Source organism: Telmatherina bonti (genome assembly GCF_933228915.1).
Source record: "Telmatherina bonti genome assembly, chromosome: 15".
Classification (NCBI taxonomy): domain Eukaryota; kingdom Metazoa; phylum Chordata; class Actinopteri; order Atheriniformes; family Telmatherinidae; genus Telmatherina; species Telmatherina bonti.
The window spans coordinates 23675969-23693454 of record NC_136613.1 but is presented as its reverse complement, the minus strand read 5'-3'; the positions used below and the strand labels follow the sequence as shown (position 1 = coordinate 23693454).

Genomic DNA, 17486 nt, shown 5'->3' with positions numbered 1-17486 from the left:
TTCAGCTTTTGCAGTGGAATTTGTTGCTGGAAACAATTTGTTGCTGAGTTGGAAAGTTAACTTCTTCACTAAATCAACAATTCATGAGTTTTTCTTTTTTTCCCCGTCAACGAGTAGGCGTTTTCCCGCAGACCAATCTGCTCACCGTGCGCTTCACTTGCTGTGCAAAGCAAACCAATCCACTGCGCCGTTCCCAGCGCCCACTGCAACTCTCTTTGTGGCCGCTGTGCACGAGGGAAAGCCCCAAACTCAATCATTTGTGTAATCTTTAAGAACATATACATAGTTTATTTTGTAATAATAAAAAAATTGGTTTATTCAAAGTACTTGTTTGAATCTATCGGGTGATACCTCATCAACACCCGCGCCGACTTAATTAAAGGATTTAATTGGTTAATATGACAACAATCCTGTTGGCTTACAGCGTGGTTAAATCTCTGAGACAAGGATGCATGGTGGGCAGAAAAGTGGGAAACACACCGGGCTGGCTGAGACTTCAAACCGCTAAACTGTTTAGTGTGAAGGTAAGACAACAATTTGTGGCTGAAATGACTTTTGGTTTTACAAATACATGCGAGGAGAAAAGTTTGATTTATTTTTATTAGTCTGAGGCGAGGTGCGTTGATAATACTCCTTTTAGGGTCCAGTTCTTCTGGAAAATCTCCAAACTCTGTGGTGTCTTGTGTATTCAGATTTTAGTGAAGTATTAGTTAGTTAAGTGAAGTTATTGTGGCGTAGGATTGGAGTAATAAATAGTTCTCAAATAAGGATAAAGCTGCAGTTACATCGCGTGTGTCAGAAATGAGAAACCAGTGAGCCACATGAGAAAGTTGGCAGAGTAAAGAAGAACTGCCAGAACTCCCAGTGAACACGTGGCTACTGGTGCTTTTTATAAACCCGTCTGCGTGACCTCCATGTGAAAAATACAATTACATTTTGAACAAATTGTTGTGGATTTGTGAATTGCTCTGATCACAAACAATACAAAAACGAAACAAAAAATTTCAGTGAATTTCAATTTCAAAATTTCAAACGATGCTGTTTGTTGAGGTTTTCAGACAGCTGCCTGCATGCAGCTGCCCGACACACACTCAGATGGCTACACACATTCATTCAGAGCTGTCCCAACATAAAGTCTTCATCATTTCTCTGCTGGAATTTATGAAACATATGAACCACAAACGCCTTAAGAAAATTCATTGCTATACACAAGAATCACAGAATTTTGGTTGGACTTTAGTTTATTAACTGGATGCACCAACCTTTACTTTTCAACATACACTGAGATCCCAAATAAACAAACAAACAAACAAAACAGTCACACGTTTAGCTTTGATTATGGCACTCATTAACTGTCACATTATTTCAATAAGCTTTTGAAGTGTCACAAGATTTGCATCCAGTGATGGCACTGCGGAAATTCTCCTCCAGCACATCCCAATTATTGTCAGTGGTGTTCATGTCTGGACTCTGCCATGGCAGATCCATGTGTGATCATCATGTCTCATGCTCCCTGAACCAATCTTTAACAATTTGAGCCTGATGAATCCTGGTATTGTCATCTTGGAAAATGGCCGTGCCATCTGGGGGGAAAAATCCATTTATAGAATTACCTGCTCATGCAATTTATTCAGGTAATCAGCTGACCTCATTCTTTGGCCACATATGTTGCTGACCAACTGCGGCGACCGCAGATCATAGACTGCCCTCTCAGACTTGTAGAGTAGGCACTTAGCATGATGGTGGCGTCACTTCATCTACCTCTTCTTACCCTGATGCATCCATCACTCTGGAACAGGAGAAATCTGAACTAATCAGACCTTCTCCCATTGCTCCACAGTCCATTCTTTAAGCTTTTTTTTTTCTCCTGTTGGCCTCATTCATTAATGATTTTCTTCAGGCTACACAGATTTTTGGTCCTCCGTCCCTTTCATTTCCTTTACATTGTTCATATGACACTTGTCCTGATTTCACCATAAAACATAGCCCTAAGTTCTAGTGGTGTTTTTTTTATTTTTTTTAAAATCTGATTTCACCAAACCTTTAAGTGACCACCATAACGCAGGATTTTTTTCTGACCTCATTCCTTCCTGGAAGACAATATTTCATCACTACTTCTTAATTTTAGTAGTTTATGTAGCATTTAGATGTTTTCTTTACTTGATTAATGACAGTGATTTGACCCAGATAAACATCTTTTCCACAGGATATGTTCTTTCACGTGGTTGTTGAAGAAATGAAAAGCTATTCATTGCTTTAGATAGGGTTACTCAACTTGTTGCCAGTTGAAGGATAATTGCTCATGCAGTAATTATCCAATCGGAGACTCGTACCTATTTGCTAAATTAAATCCAAGTGGCCATTTGTTTTTTATTTTCTTTATATATATATATATATATATATATATATATCTTCCTTAACTCTGTGACACACACACACACACAAGAGGAGAAGAAAAGTGTAAGTCTCAGCATTCACAGCACATTTTACATTGACCTGCAGTTTCAGTATGAAGTCCCACTGGCTCACTGGCTGCCATAGACTCTGAATCTACAACACATCTTATTTCAAAGTTTTGCCTTTGGTGTGTCCGAACTGGGTTTAGAAAAAGAGACTATATTATTCTCGGGTAAGATTTTACTTGTCATCTGTCTGCTTTCTTTTAACTCCCAGGCTCAGACAGCCCACCTGGTCTTGGAGGATGGCACCAGGATGAAAGGCTTTTCGTTTGGTCACGATGCTTCTGTAGCTGGAGAACTGGTGTTCAATACTGGCCTGGTGGGGTAAGAGGACAGCCTGCTGACTTATGATAGGACTAAATTAGATCTTAAACTTGAAGGGACACTTGAAGAAATGAAGGTTATATTTTAAGAAAAATAAAAATGATGGAAAATCTCACTTTTTTATATTTATGTTTGAAATGCATTTTATTTTCAGATTATTAGTTTCCCGATTTTTCTAATGTGATCAAGATTATCTGTGTTTCATCTATTCATGGATCGTTTCATGTTTACTGCACAACACTAATTACACAACATCCTGATATGTTAGCGCCATGGTTTCCATTTTTTAGGTATCCCGAGGCTATAACTGATCCTAGCTACAGAGGTCAGATCCTCACCCTGACCTACCCAATTGTTGGGAACTACGGGGTGCCCAACACTCAGGAGCTGGATGAGCTTGGCCTGAGAAAACATGTGGAGTCTGATCGCATTCAGGTTGGGAATGCAGGTGTATCTGAAAAGTTTCTGCTTTTATGGAGGCATTACTCCTGCTGTTAAAGTTGTTATGCTGTACTTGTTTCAAATATCAAAAATCAGATTAAATTTATATTTCTGGATGGTGCTTCCAAAAATCATTCACACAAAGTCAAATTTGGTAAAACTGAAGAATCAACTCTATTGATCATGCAAAGCTGTTATGTATTAAAGCATAAAAAACACATCCAAACCTTTGCTGAACTGTGCAGGAAGGTGTCAGATCATCCGATTTTCTTCAGACGCTTGTCCTCTATTTAAGAGAGCTGACTTTTGTGGATTGAAGATATGATTGAGACTTGTCACCTTTTTGTTATTCTTGAAAAAAAAATCCTATTTATTCTCTAAATCTTTAGGATCACTTAAATTTCTTAACCTAAACTGGCTGTTTACCTAATGAGGAAAATGATTGTTAAATCCAGCAACAAAGTCATGATATAGCCTTTCTGCAACCGAAATATAGCACTAGGACAGACATTTTCTCCATGCATACCAGATGCAGCTCTTTCTACCTTTAAAAACATGAGAAGTAAAATTAACAGGCTTTTAGTTTATTCTTAGTTTGATTATTTTCTAAGACTAATTCTGTACGTTGGTGCCTTTTAGGTTTCTGGTCTTCTGGTTCAAGACTACAGTCATGAGTACAGCCACTGGAATTCTGTTAAGTCTTTGGGCCAATGGCTTCAAGAAGAGAAGGTTGAGTTTCAAATGACTAGCCACTTGGTGTAGTGTCGGAGGTGAATAGGACTCCTCTGTAAAATAACCTTTCAATTCCTTCAAAGGTTCCTGCACTCTTCGGAATAGACACCAGAATGCTGACGAAGATCATCAGAGACAAGGTTTTACAAATCCAACCGCTGGATCTACCTGCCTTGAATGAATGCACCAGCTGATCACCCACCGATATATTGTGGCTTCTTCCTCAGGGCACAGTTTTGGGGAAGATTGAATTTGAGGGCCAGCCTGTAGAGATATCTGATCCCAACCAGAAAAACCTTGTAGCAGAAGTTTCAACTAAGGTAACATCTGCAAAATATTTATACTCTACTACGTCCCATCATATAACAATCATGAACACAACTATTTCTGTCTGCCAATGCATATAACTAATCAATTTTTTTCTGCATCTCCTCTTCCAACAGGAAATCAGAGTGTTTGGAAGAGGCAACCCAATCAAAGTGGTTGCTGTTGACTGTGGCGTGAAACACAATATAATTCGACTATTAGTTAATGTGAGCCCAGATGCAGACAGTGTGGAAGTTTGAAAAGTCCTTTGGTAACAATAACATAAGATCATTGAATAAATGTAAGTCTCGTTTGGTACAGCGGGGCGCAGAGGTCCACCTGGTGCCATGGGACCAGGACTTGCTGAGTCTAGACTATGATGGCCTGTTCATATCAAACGGACCTGGTGATCCATCTTTGGCTAAGAGTCTCATTAACAATGTTCGGAAGGTAATGAGCTTCAGAGTAAATGTATAAACAGCAGATACATTAATTGACCAATAATAAGCAGACATCAGCCATTGTTAATGTTAATCATTTTCGTTTGAAGGTGCTGGAGAGCGATCGTCCTCAGCCAGTGTTTGGTATCTGTATGGGCAACCAGATCACTGCTTTGGCTGCAGGAGCAAAGTCCTACAAACTGCCAATGGGCAACAGGTAAACTATTATAGACATGTCTATGGAGACAAGTATAGATGCTTAATGTTATATTCTTTCCTGCTGCTGTTAAATAACCCCCAAGATTCAAAGTAAAGCAAACGTTTTGTGTATATCTGTGGTTCCCCAGAGGTCAGAACCAGCCAGTGCTAAACTTGATGACAGGCCAGGCCTTTATTACGGCTCAGAACCATGGTTATGGCATAGACAGCATGTCCCTTCCCCAAGGCTGGAGCCCACTTTTCATCAACGCTAATGATGGCACGAATGAGGTTAATTCCGTTTGCATATTCTGTCCTTTTCTTTGACAACATTGCAATTTAATGTGTTATTCCTGTAAGTCTCAGATTAAAAAAGACCAGTATTTCTGTCAAGAAACAACAGCAGTTGTCAAGCTAATGACAGGCTTTCTTGTGTCTATAGATATATGTTTTCTAAATGCAAGTTTTGAAAGACCCAGATGTTTTTAGGTATTTATAATTCTTATTTTTAAGAAATATATATTATGCATAATTTCCAGGGCATCATGCACAACATTAAGCCTGTCTTCACGGCCCAGTTCCATCCGGAGGCGAAGGGCGGTCCCACTGACACAGAGGTAATTAAAGACTTTGATGCTTCTGCATAAAGTACCTGAATACTATACTGCAACTAATTAAAGGTTTATTCACAGGATGCAACAAAGGTAAAAGTTAACAGTTTTCTCTGAAATAACATTTGTTTAAATTATGGGCTGGAAAACTGAAATGGCGTTAAATTCACCATTCTCAAAAATCTCATTTAATCTCTCTTTCTATCCCCCTCATCTTCATTGTTATCTTAATGTGCCAACGCTTCCTGTAGCCAGCCTTTATTTAAGTTTAGAATAAACTTGATGCAGGTTTTCTGTGACATAGTTGTCAACACATACTGAATGTCCTTTTTTAAAGCATTTGGTCCTTCAGCTATCGCTATCGCTACTTTCAGCTATTTCTCCGGTTCTCTTTTAAATATGTCATAGGGTGATGACAGCGTCATTACAAACCTCTCCTCCACCCAGAACAGCTTAATTACAGTCATGTCAAGTATCTTCATGCTAGAGTCCTCCTTGGTGACTTCTGTTATGAGGTTTATTACTACTTTTATTCTATCAGCAATATCTTTAGACCAGTTCAGCAAGTTACAGGGAAACATTGATGCTTCAGATTGATTTGAATCATTATCTGGGTTATTTAGTCACCTTTTCTCTGTTTGTCATCAGTGTTCTGCTTTTATAATGATTATTTGCTTGTATTTAAACTGAAAAACTGTGTCCCATTTATACTTGTTCAGTGAGACTTGAGGCTTGCTAAAAAGTTTTAAAACTATCCATACTTAACCAGATGACTTCAATCCAGTGGCATGCTGGTTTCCTGACAACACACAAGCCAAATGGGAAGTAGAGTATAGAAGATTAGAGGAAAGAAAAGAAAAGAGGAAAAAGACACACGTATGCATACAGAAAGGCCTTTATGTCTTTGTCAGACTGTTGAATTGTTGTTCCCTTTCAGCTTTTCTCTCTGAAGGGGTCGCCACAGCCAATCATCGCTTGGGGAATTGGCACTTGTTTTACGCTGTAGTTAAACTGTTCTGTTGCATTATAGTAAACCCCCCCCCCCCCCCCCCCCAAAAAAAAAAAAACCCCAGCAAACAGTATCTTTGTCAGAGTAAATAAATATATATTCCAAGACTCACGTGGATTTTTACTGCTTTGTTTAAAAATGTGACAAAATTTAGCTCAACATCAAAAAACCGAATTTAGCGATTACACATAAACATCAGGGAAAATTTTCCAAAATTCTTTCTCTGGCTGTTCAATCTATTTAAGTGTTTCCAATGTTATTTGTTTCTGCAGTTTCTTTTCGATGCCTTCATATCACTGATTAAGAAAGGAAAGGATACCAACATAGTGTCAGTCATGCCAACAAAACCCAGCATCCCTCCTAAAGCCAAGGTACAGCAAGTTGCACTGTAAGAACGGTGTAGTTATAAGTTTTGTTGATGTTAAGATAGTCTATAACACTAATTATTCATATGTGAGGATACAAAATGAAAACAAATTTGTTTAACAGGTTACTATGGAAATATGTCATAAATATATGAAATAACAAAATAAGAATAACAAGATAGCTAAAGTTCTATGTTTTAGGTAATAGTCTTGTAGATTTGATTCTTTGTGTGGATACTAGAAAATACAACATATTAGTATGTAAATACTACCATTTCTGTGGTTAATGCATATTTTTGTGTTGATGCAGGTGTCAAAGGTGCTGGTACTGGGGTCTGGTGGTCTTTCTATTGGTCAGGCTGGGGAGTTTGACTATTCTGGATCTCAGGCCATCAAGGCTATGAAGGTAAACCAACTGAACAATGAACCCGTTGTAACAGAATCAGCAACTTGCTTTATAAAGTGTTGATGCTGATGGGCATATCAAAGAGTACAATAATAAATAAATAAATGCATGTACTGTATGTAGAAGAAAGCTGTTGTCGTACAACATGTGCAATCGCTTTTAATTACCTAATTTGCCTGGAGTTTGGTTAATGGCTTTTTAAATGTGTTATTTATCCTGTTATGCTATACCTAACATCAATTAAACAACAGGATATTAATTATAGTTTATCCCAGTCTTCCACAAAACCCAGTGAAAACCATTAATGAATGTCATTCAGCTCTGAATTTGTTGTGAGCATCATTTACCCTCATTATAAAACATAGCGTTTCCACAGATTATGTAAGAGATAAGACTTTATTCATGACAAGACATTATCTATCTGACATTATCATTAATGTCAGTAAATGCATAAAGTTCACTTCACTTTTCAGCTGATAAATCTACTAAATCCCACATATGCTTAACTTCAATACTACGGTAAATATCAGTCAACAGCATCACAACATGGTACACTTCTTGGAGCCAGAAAATGTGTCCTAAACAGAGAAATTCAAAAGTAAATTTCTGAAAGTCTTCCGAAGACACAATGTCGAAGAACTGGGTATGCATGCTTTTGTAATTGCAGTTGCACGGTGTTTTATGTCGTTCTACCGTTTGAGCATTAGAGTTTTGACAGTTAGCCTTGCTTACACATAGGAGGAAAACCTGAAGACTGTGCTCATGAACCCAAACATAGCCTCCGTTCAGACCAATGAAGTTGGCTCCAAGCAGGCGGACTCAGTCTACTTCCTGCCTGTTACTCCAGAATTTGTAACTGAAGTCATCAAAGCTGAGCGTCCGGATGGTATTCTGCTTTCCATGGGTGGACAGACTGCACTCAACTGTGGTATGATGTGTACAGTCATGTGCCGTTTAAGTTCATTTTAAAATAACACCGACTGGTTACAAATACACATGTTCTATAGAATTAATGGTACATTGAATTTGTTCTCAGGTGTGGAACTGTTCAAGCATGGCATCTTGGAGCAGTACCGAGTAAAAGTACTTGGAACCCCAGTGGAGTCTATCATCGCCACAGAGGACAGGCAGCTTTTTGCTGACAAACTGATGGAGATCAATGAGAAAATTGCACCCAGTATCGCCGTGGAGTCGGTAAATCTAAGTCCATTTACAAACAAACAACAACAAAAAGAACTAAAAAAGACTCCTCTATCTTCTATAAACCTGTATACTTCACTGGTAGTTCTGTAAGAAATATGCACTTTTCTTTTCTTTTTTTGTTAGAAAAGTTTATTACCTCTGCACAATTGTAATTTTTACAGTTTAGTGTTGGTTTGAAGCATAATGTGGGAAACTGATGATGAATGTTTCTTTCAGGTATCTGATGCCCTGAAAGCAGCGGAACAGATAGGTTACCCGGTGATGCTACGATCAGCCTATGCTCTGGGTGGTCTGGGCTCTGGTCTGTGCGCTCACAAAGACAGGCTAGAGGAAACTGCCCAGAAGGTCAGAGTAAATCATTCATGTTTTGGTGTTTGAGCACAGTTATATGCTGACTGAAGATGACCTCACCATGCTTTTCCTTTCATCAGATTATTCATTGCAAACCTCAGTCTAAATCGTAATCGGCATTTGAAACAGATTGATGTTTTTTTTATATTTATTTCTCACAATATTTATTCCGTTGTATTGCAATTACCTGCACACATATTAAATAAGATATGTAGATATAAACAAGCGTAATGTTTCCTTATACAGCATATCTGATTTGGAGTTGCTTAGCAACTTTGTTTGTATGCCTGTCCTTTCCCAACATTGTGCCCGGCAGCTCAAAAGCCGATAATGTGTTAAAAATGAGTTGCAAAATGAGCCATGTGAGCAAACCCTTTCATGTATGTTTTTCCACTTTTTTCAATCTTTGTTTCTTATTTTCATTTTTTATTTATTTTATATGGTTTTTATGTTTCAGTAGCTGTCCTTCTGCGCACTCTATGTTCTGCAGCTTTTTATCTTGTTTGTATCAAGGATAGAACAGTCTTTGTCAGTCTGTTGACTAATATATGAAATGAAAAATCCAAGGCATGTATACACTTCACCTCATTTGGCCTTGTGTATTATCAAAATGAGGATGAGGCTTATTTTTGTCCATGGCGTATATATCCGGGGAAACGTTTGCTTTGTACAAGAGAGCATTTTATCTGAACAATTTTAGGTATTTTTTTTTCCTATTGCTTACTTATAATTCCTGAGTTTTTCATTCCACTCCTAAGTTGTACACTAGCAGTCAAAGGTTTGGACACTCTTTCCCACTGTATTTAATGGAAAAGTGTGTCCAAACTGGTAGTGTAGTTGAGAAAATAATACAGGGCCCACTGGCAGGTAGTTTTCCTATGGAGATGGTATTTTGTAAGTTAGAAAAAGAAAATGAAACATCAAAAAACCAATAAAACTGAGTATGTAACTGCAGTACAAGGCTCACAGCTTTTTCATTCAGGAATGTATTACACTTCTGACAGTCATTGAGTGAGCTTCACAAGGGTGAATGATGTGCACTTTATTATTAAGCTTGCTTATATTTGTGTATAAGTAGAATCTTTGTAGACTGGCCAAAAAACTGTCAGAGTGTTTCTTCCCTACAATAGTTTGAGACTAACATAATTTATTGTCGGGATATTTTAAATTGATGATGGTACATAAACATGCAACGAACTGTGCTTTGTCAATAATTATTACCTCACAGGTTAAAATCTCAAAATGCTCTAACTCTGACGATTCCAAGCAAATTGCTAAGCTGTTGTTTTGAATCATACTGTATACTGTAGATCTGGGAGGTTTCGTGTTTTATGTTAAAACATTGTTACGTTTTCTGTGTATTACAGGCTCTGGCCATGAGCACTCAGATTCTGGTGGAGAAATCTTTACTGGGCTGGAAGGAGGTAGAATATGAGGTCGTGAGAGATGTGGCTGATAACTGCGTGACTGTCTGCAATATGGAGAACTTCGATCCACTGGGCATCCACACAGGTACACAAACATTATCATATACTTATATGAGCATGTGATAATCGGACCACCTTCAAATCATGTAAGATTCTTTCTGGTTGCACTGTTGCCATGTTTTTTACACGTTACGCTGTGTTTGATTTGGCGCTGTCTATTTTCTGTCTCACTAACTTGCTAATGAAGACCAAGAGGATGACTGCTGAACAGCTGTTGGGCGCATTTTATTTTTTTGTGTTTTCTCTGATGTAGTAAAATACCGTGAATTAATATTGGAGCGATGGATCCTTGAATGTAGTTTTTTTTTCATAGTGTCATAATTAATAATTCCTTTACATTCTGCAGAAAAACTAGAGAAACATTTCTTCTTTTTACATAAAATACAAAAAACCTGTAATCCAAATGCGTCCTTGGTTTACGTAACAGGAGGATATGTTTCAAGGAACACTTTAAATAGGTTTAGATGTAAAGCTGTTGGATCATTTTATTACTTGTGCTGTATCATTTGTCACTTACATTAGCATTGGTAATTGTACTGTAAACGCTGGAGTAAGTGGTTAGTGGTGATTTTCTATTTTTCTTTTAATATGTAATATTTATAGTCTTGCCTTAGTTAACTTCAACTTGTTGAATTTTTATGTACAGTTTTATTTTTGTGTATATAAAGTAAGATATATAGTCTGCACTTGGAAATATACAGTAATTTTTGTGTTCAATCAAACAGTTTAAAAATTTTTTAGCTGATTCTGAATGGGAGTGATGCTTGCTGTAAGAAATGATGTTACACCACTGGCATTCGGGATAAATGCAGCTCTGCCCTTTTTAATTTTTTATTTTATGTGACATGTTTTAATATAGCATGTTAATAAAACACCACTTTGACTTTAAATGTTTACTTAATCAGAAATACAGTTCAGAGATTTCTAACAGTCCTCATAGGCAACTCCCTCTCCTCCAATCACCAAAGCAATCACTTCTCCAACAGGTGACTCCATCGTGGTGGCCCCGAGCCAGACTCTTTCTAATGAAGAATATCACATGCTACGTGAGACTGCTATCAAGGTGGTACGCCACCTTGGGATTGTAGGTGAATGCAACATTCAGTACGCGCTGCACCCGACTTCTCTGGAGTACTGCATCATTGAAGTTAATGCCAGGCTCTCAAGAAGCTCAGCACTGGCATCCAAAGCTACTGGGTGAGAACATACATGTATAATATGTAAATAATTACATTCCTTTGAATTTTTCCTGTTTAGTTGTGGATTGGTGACCGTTGATCACTCGAATGAAACAACATGCATACGGCTTTGAAAGAACATCGACAGACAGACAAATACAAAAAAAAAAAAAAAAAAAAAAAAAAAAACTTGAGCACACATGAGTTTTACCCTTGAGAAACAACACAATGCAGCATTAACAAGTACAGTGTCTTGGGTTGTTTATAAATTTGGCAGATCTTACCATTCCTGTAGTTCCTTCAAACTGGTTTTGTTGTTGTGGAACAAACCTTAATGCTGATTTACACATTCATAGTTGGACAGAGAAGTGGACTTTAACAAGGTTATTCTGACTGAAATGCTGCTTTTAATTGTGTCTTCTGCAATGTCGATAAGATTTATATTCTTTGTGGCCTGTTGCCTCTTGTCTTACAGGTACCCTTTGGCATTTGTAGCTGCTAAGTTAGCCCTGGGAATCCCTCTGCCGGACATCAAGAATGCTGTGTCAGAGAAGACTACAGCCTGCTTTGAGCCCAGTTTAGACTACATTGTCACCAAGATTCCCCGCTGGGACCTCGACCGCTTCCAGGGGATGTCTCGTGAAATAGGCAGCGCGATGAAAAGTGTTGGAGAGGTGCGGAGGACCTTATCTTAACAGTCAAAGTCTGAAATGAAGCCCCTCTTTATCATATGGTCACATATTTCCCTCCTCTGGATTCAGGTGATGGCAATAGGTCGAACCTTTGAGGAGAGCATGCAGAAGGCCTTGAGGATGTGTCATCCATCTGTTGATGGCTTTGTTCCCCGGCTACCCCTCAAAAAAGCCTGGGCCGACACACAGGACCTAGAGCAGGAGCTGGCCGTGCCCTCAAGCACCCGTATTTTTTCTCTTGCCAAGGTACACAAATCTTTTCCAATATTTATGATATACAATGTTGACTAGAGTTTGCTTATTAAAACTATATTCTGAACTATTGCAAGGAAAATTGTCCCTGGCCCTCTTGTCTGAGTAGCTATAAATGCTCAGCTTTGTAGGAAAGTGTCTCTTTGAAACCCTGATGTTAGCTGAACTGATCCACAGCAGTTATAACACTCTGAAAACACACACAAGCAGATTTTTATTACCTAACTGCTAGTGTGGCCTTTTCAAGTTTGGTACAAGGATGTGTCACAGTCGCATAATCCCTGAAGTATCTTTTTGTGTTTCACCCACTTTTATGCTTTGGCAGAATATTACCAATAGTCTGCGCTTTCCTCCAAGAGTCAGACGAAGGTGAGACAGTTCATTTTTGAAGTAGATATTTGAGCACAAAAATCTACTTCAAGCTACTGCAAACTGAAAACATGGACGTGTTCAATCAACACTTAAGCATGCTCGGGTCTCTGTTTTTGTTTCAAACAGATAAGAAAAAATGTTTTTACCTTCACATGTCTAATACATTTGCAGTCTTGCTCAGAAAGGTCACATGATGTCACTGTGATTTGTCTTTATCAGCTGATTAACCAGCTGTTTTTCAGGGTTTGCTAAAGAGCAGTGTACATGCCCCCTGCTGTCTAGCACCCTGTGTGGGACAGCATTCCAGCTTTGGGATGAGGTTTATGATCCCTAATTTCTGTTGATGGGCTTTTGGGCTACTTCCTGATTTGGATGGCTTTCCTAATCCAGTGGTGAGACCTGCTTCTTTCCAAGCAGATGGCCGTGACGTCTTCCCAGTTTACGATGCGATTTTCCCTTTTACAGGGATCTCTTATAGTTTATTTTAGAAGAATTCATGGAAAAAAAAATACATTGATCTGCTGCTAAACATAAAAGGCTTTACAGAACACATAAAAAGAACAATAAGGAAATGCTACATAAACAACACACCAGTCTGTGATGACTATTGATCCATTTAAACGACAACGTACCCACAGAAAGCAAAAACAAATACTGGGCTTATCATGCAACAAGACTTACACAGGAGAAACATGAAGAGCATTTGGAGCAAGGAGAAATGAGCACAGCTAAGAATGTGAAGGAGACAGGCGAAAACACGCGCACAGACAGCAAAAGAAGAAGCTGAAAAAAAGGAACTAAAATCAGCTATAAAGGATCACCGTGAAAGAAAAAAATGACATCATGAACTGGGAAGAGGCTAAGATCATGTGCATCATGTGCAAGTACCACCGCTGGATCAGGGAAGTCATCTAAATCAGAAAGAGAACCTGGGGACCATCAACACAGGTGAGGGATCATGCACCTTATCCCACACCTGGGACGATGTTCATTGCAGGCTGCCAGACAGCAGGGCGCATTGTTGTCCCCTGCTGTCTGTCAAACCCGGATAAAACAGCTGCTTAAATGGCTGATTAGACACGTCATACTAACATCATGTGACCTTTCTGAGGAAGACTACAGATGTAGTCAAAACAGGTGACAAAATATTTTTTTTTATTTGTCTATCAAAAAAAAAAAAAAAAAAAAAAAAAGAAACTAGACTTAATGACATGAGTAGACATTATGAACCTGATTGGACCACTTGAGCATGAAGTCATGTCACTGTCAACACCTCCAAATGAGCTTTCTGCCATGACGGTGGTGAGATATTTTCTTCAGCACAGGGTGAGATCATCAGAGATGGCAACAGAACATTAGGGATTAATGACTTTCCTCTTATCTGCAGGCTATCAAATATGCTGCTAGGTGGTCAGCACAGTCTCTGTCTTTCCAAACAAACCCTGCAAAAACATTGTTAGTTCACCAGTTCACCTTTGTTATGGGTAAAGCACAACAAAATGAAACATCCTGGGGAATCAGGCAGACAAACCTTCATAGACAAGCATTCACATAATATTTATATTAATTTTCCAAAATTCTGCATAATAGAAGACGGTTTGATTTCAGTTTTTTATGTTTTCAGGCCCAAAAGCAAAATAAGAAGATTCCTTGGAAACATAGTATATTGTTTACAGTTATAAATTGTTCTATGAAGCCACAGTAATCACATGATAATGCTTTCTTGATAAACAAGACAGTTTTCCCAGAATTTGACAATTGGATAATTGAAAGTCCTCCCACATAACTGAACAGTTCTTTTGCTTCTCAGACATATAGAGGGAATAAAAAACTATTTACTTTCTTTTGTCAGGGCAAAACCTTTATCACAAACCGGTTTGGGAGCTGATATTTAATCATATGTCAAAGTAATATGTTGTTTCTAAAGTGTATTGTACTAAAACTTACTTACTTAGTGCTTGAAGAAGAAATGGTATGAATGGTGACTGGTGATTTTAGAATAAATCAAGATAAATGTGATGGAAGGGAATGGCGGTGCTCAGTCTGTTTCAACTATTTACCTTTCAGGCTCTCCACAATGGTATGAGTGTTGATCAGATCCATCAGCTGACAGCGATAGACAAGTGGTTTCTTCACAAACTCCACAGGATAACACAGCTGGAGCAACACCTTGGAAAATACAAGAGGTAACACACACACACACACACACACACACACACACACACACAGCCTCTAACCTCAGTCAACGAATCACACTGAGTTGCAGTTATAATCCTTAATTTATCTAAAGACAGTGTTGATGCAGAGCGTGTAAGAACTTTATAAGATTCTTTATTTTTGCCTAAATATAACAGAATCAACATCAGATTTTTACACAGGTCCTGAAAGTAGATAAATTGTGTCCAGTTGAACAAAAAGACAAGGATATTTCAGTACTAATTTACTAAAATCAAATTATGCCTGATATGCAGTTTGATCAGAAAAGAGGAAGTAATCATCAATTATCGCTTGTTGCCAATTTAGAGGTTATTTTAAGAGGTTATTTTTACACTGATGTTGTGCTTCAGTCAATAAAAAAAACGCTATGGCAGCAATGAAATGCAAATATTCCCACACAGTGTTGCGCAGCAAATCTTTTGTTTTATCACTGTTAATGTTTAACCTCTCTGCTCTTATGGGTTTAAAAGTCTGATGGCCCACAGGTAGAATCTATTATTGAAATGGTTTGTCTTTGTCTGTATATTCCAAGAGATTGCCTGGGGTGCGAGTCAGTATTGCTGGCTTTCTGGCAATGTCCTCCATGGCAGGTAGGGGCAACGAATGATCTTTTGAGTTGTCTTCATTACCCCTTGCAAGGCTTTCCTGCCTGCTGCTCAGTACACACAGTAAGACAGCGACTTTCTCTAACTGTGCTTTGAAAATCTGTCAGCAGTTGGATGTCAAGTTGTTTTTTCCTTGGCAGCGTAAGTCTGAAAAGGAAGCCCCTCTTTAACAACTGTAGTCATGTTGGTGGGTTAGGGTTAGGGTCATAGTACTGACAAGGACTCTGCGTCTAATTAGCAATATACTGTTTAAAAATCCCTCTGTCCCAATGACATGTCATAAAGTTTCCAGTGATGAATTTGTGAATTGCACATGGGGAAACATGTTCAAAATCTAAAGAAAACAAAAAAGAAAACGATCCTTCTGTGAAATTAGAAAAATCACAGTAATTTCTCACTTCATATTCCATTCCCTGAAAATTCACATCCTCTCTTTTGTTCACTCTCTGTGTTTTTTTTTTTCTGTCTGGACATCTGGATGGTTTAAATCAAAATCATGTTAAATCATTGCGCTTCAACCACAGGTTACCTCCTTCTGTCTTCTGGCTTTTTCTGTTCTGGTCTCCACTGGTTGTGTAGCATGGGACTTTGGCATGAATATGCAACTTTATGCTGCTGTCAAACTGATGGGGGATGCAGCTGAATGCAGGTGGGCTTCAAACTCTGCTGATGTCTGTGTACAAAATAGTGTTCCTGTAATCCGAGTGAATGAGAGCAAGGACATTAATAGGAGAAAGAAAAAGGGGAGAAGCAGTATATTGCAAATGGCAGGTTTTTAATTTAAATGATTAAAAATTGTGTAAAAATGTGATTTGATCAGTGAATGAGCACTGCTAAAATATAATTAAGCATGAATATATAAAATTTCTGCACATTGTTCCTTTGACACTATGCTGTAAACAGCACCATGTCTCTGCACAATGACAGCGAACTCTTGTCCAGTTCTTGTGATCTCTTCTGTAGTTTATAGCTGTGTTGTTTTCCTTTTAATTTCAAGTCAGATTCTGTCATGAATGTGTCTCACTGGAAACGAGGTAACGTCATACTTCATGCATAGTTATTAAAAACTGTGTCTTTGTTTAAGAGCTGTGTTCATTTTCAGACAAATTGTCTCCTTCACCCCTTTACCTGCACCATTAACATACCTCCAAATCCAATAATTTGACATATCATGAAAAACCTCCTCCAAATCCTTTTTGCCATAGGAGAAAGCTGTATCATGTGTGGAAGTAATTACAAATTATTTAAAGTTACAATGGATGCACAGCTAATCTAGAGATACACATGATTAAGAATTAAACTAGTTGAAAGGATTAAACCACTATAATTTCAAGTGTAAGATAAAAATATTTAGTTTGTTGCCATGAGTGCATGTGAGAATAACTAGCAACCCCTGCTTACAGTATCTATCTAATCACACTCTGGCAAACACCACAAACCTTTGGTCTAGTTTTTTTTAAGTGTTATTTGTGCATCTTGATGTATGCACATAGGTTCTTGGCATGCAAAAGATTTCCCTGCTGCTTTGAAAAGCTACACCAGACATGAATACACAGAAGACGACAGAGTTCTGAAACACTAAAGTCTTTTTTTCTCCTTCGAATCTGATGCTGCTTTTTTGTATTTCCAGGGGTTTATTTCTCAGCCCAGCTATGTGCAGTAGAAGTTAAACACACTTGATATTTCCAATATTGTTTTGCTATAAAGTCATGAATAATTTACATGAGGAAGAGCAATTTGTGGTTTAACAGTTGAATTCCTTCCTGTGGGCTCTACTTCAAGGAAGTTGGTTATAATATGAGGAAAATGCTTTTGTATGTTTGTGGGATTTAGATAAT

At 38.1% G+C, this 17486-nt stretch overlaps 1 protein-coding gene across 1 annotated transcript in view; it reads left to right on the top strand.

Annotated features, from left to right (window-relative positions):
* The first annotated feature begins 276 nt into the window (after nucleotides 1-276).
* cps1 (carbamoyl-phosphate synthase 1, mitochondrial) overlaps nucleotides 277-17486 on the top strand; it is a 66604-nt gene continuing 49394 nt past the window's right edge. The window contains exons 1-21 of the mRNA XM_079253830.1: nucleotides 277-524; nucleotides 2674-2783; nucleotides 3074-3218; nucleotides 3864-3953; nucleotides 4040-4096; nucleotides 4184-4276; nucleotides 4400-4489; nucleotides 4584-4712; nucleotides 4813-4919; nucleotides 5050-5191; nucleotides 5440-5517; nucleotides 6793-6891; nucleotides 7196-7291; nucleotides 8030-8219; nucleotides 8328-8485; nucleotides 8711-8839; nucleotides 10213-10357; nucleotides 11319-11529; nucleotides 11986-12184; nucleotides 12272-12448; nucleotides 14894-15012. Of these exons, the coding sequence (XP_079109956.1) occupies nucleotides 399-524; nucleotides 2674-2783; nucleotides 3074-3218; nucleotides 3864-3953; nucleotides 4040-4096; nucleotides 4184-4276; nucleotides 4400-4489; nucleotides 4584-4712; nucleotides 4813-4919; nucleotides 5050-5191; nucleotides 5440-5517; nucleotides 6793-6891; nucleotides 7196-7291; nucleotides 8030-8219; nucleotides 8328-8485; nucleotides 8711-8839; nucleotides 10213-10357; nucleotides 11319-11529; nucleotides 11986-12184; nucleotides 12272-12448; nucleotides 14894-15012 (2690 nt within the window). The 5' untranslated portion in view covers nucleotides 277-398. The remainder of the gene's footprint in view (nucleotides 525-2673; nucleotides 2784-3073; nucleotides 3219-3863; nucleotides 3954-4039; nucleotides 4097-4183; nucleotides 4277-4399; nucleotides 4490-4583; nucleotides 4713-4812; nucleotides 4920-5049; nucleotides 5192-5439; nucleotides 5518-6792; nucleotides 6892-7195; nucleotides 7292-8029; nucleotides 8220-8327; nucleotides 8486-8710; nucleotides 8840-10212; nucleotides 10358-11318; nucleotides 11530-11985; nucleotides 12185-12271; nucleotides 12449-14893; nucleotides 15013-17486) is intronic.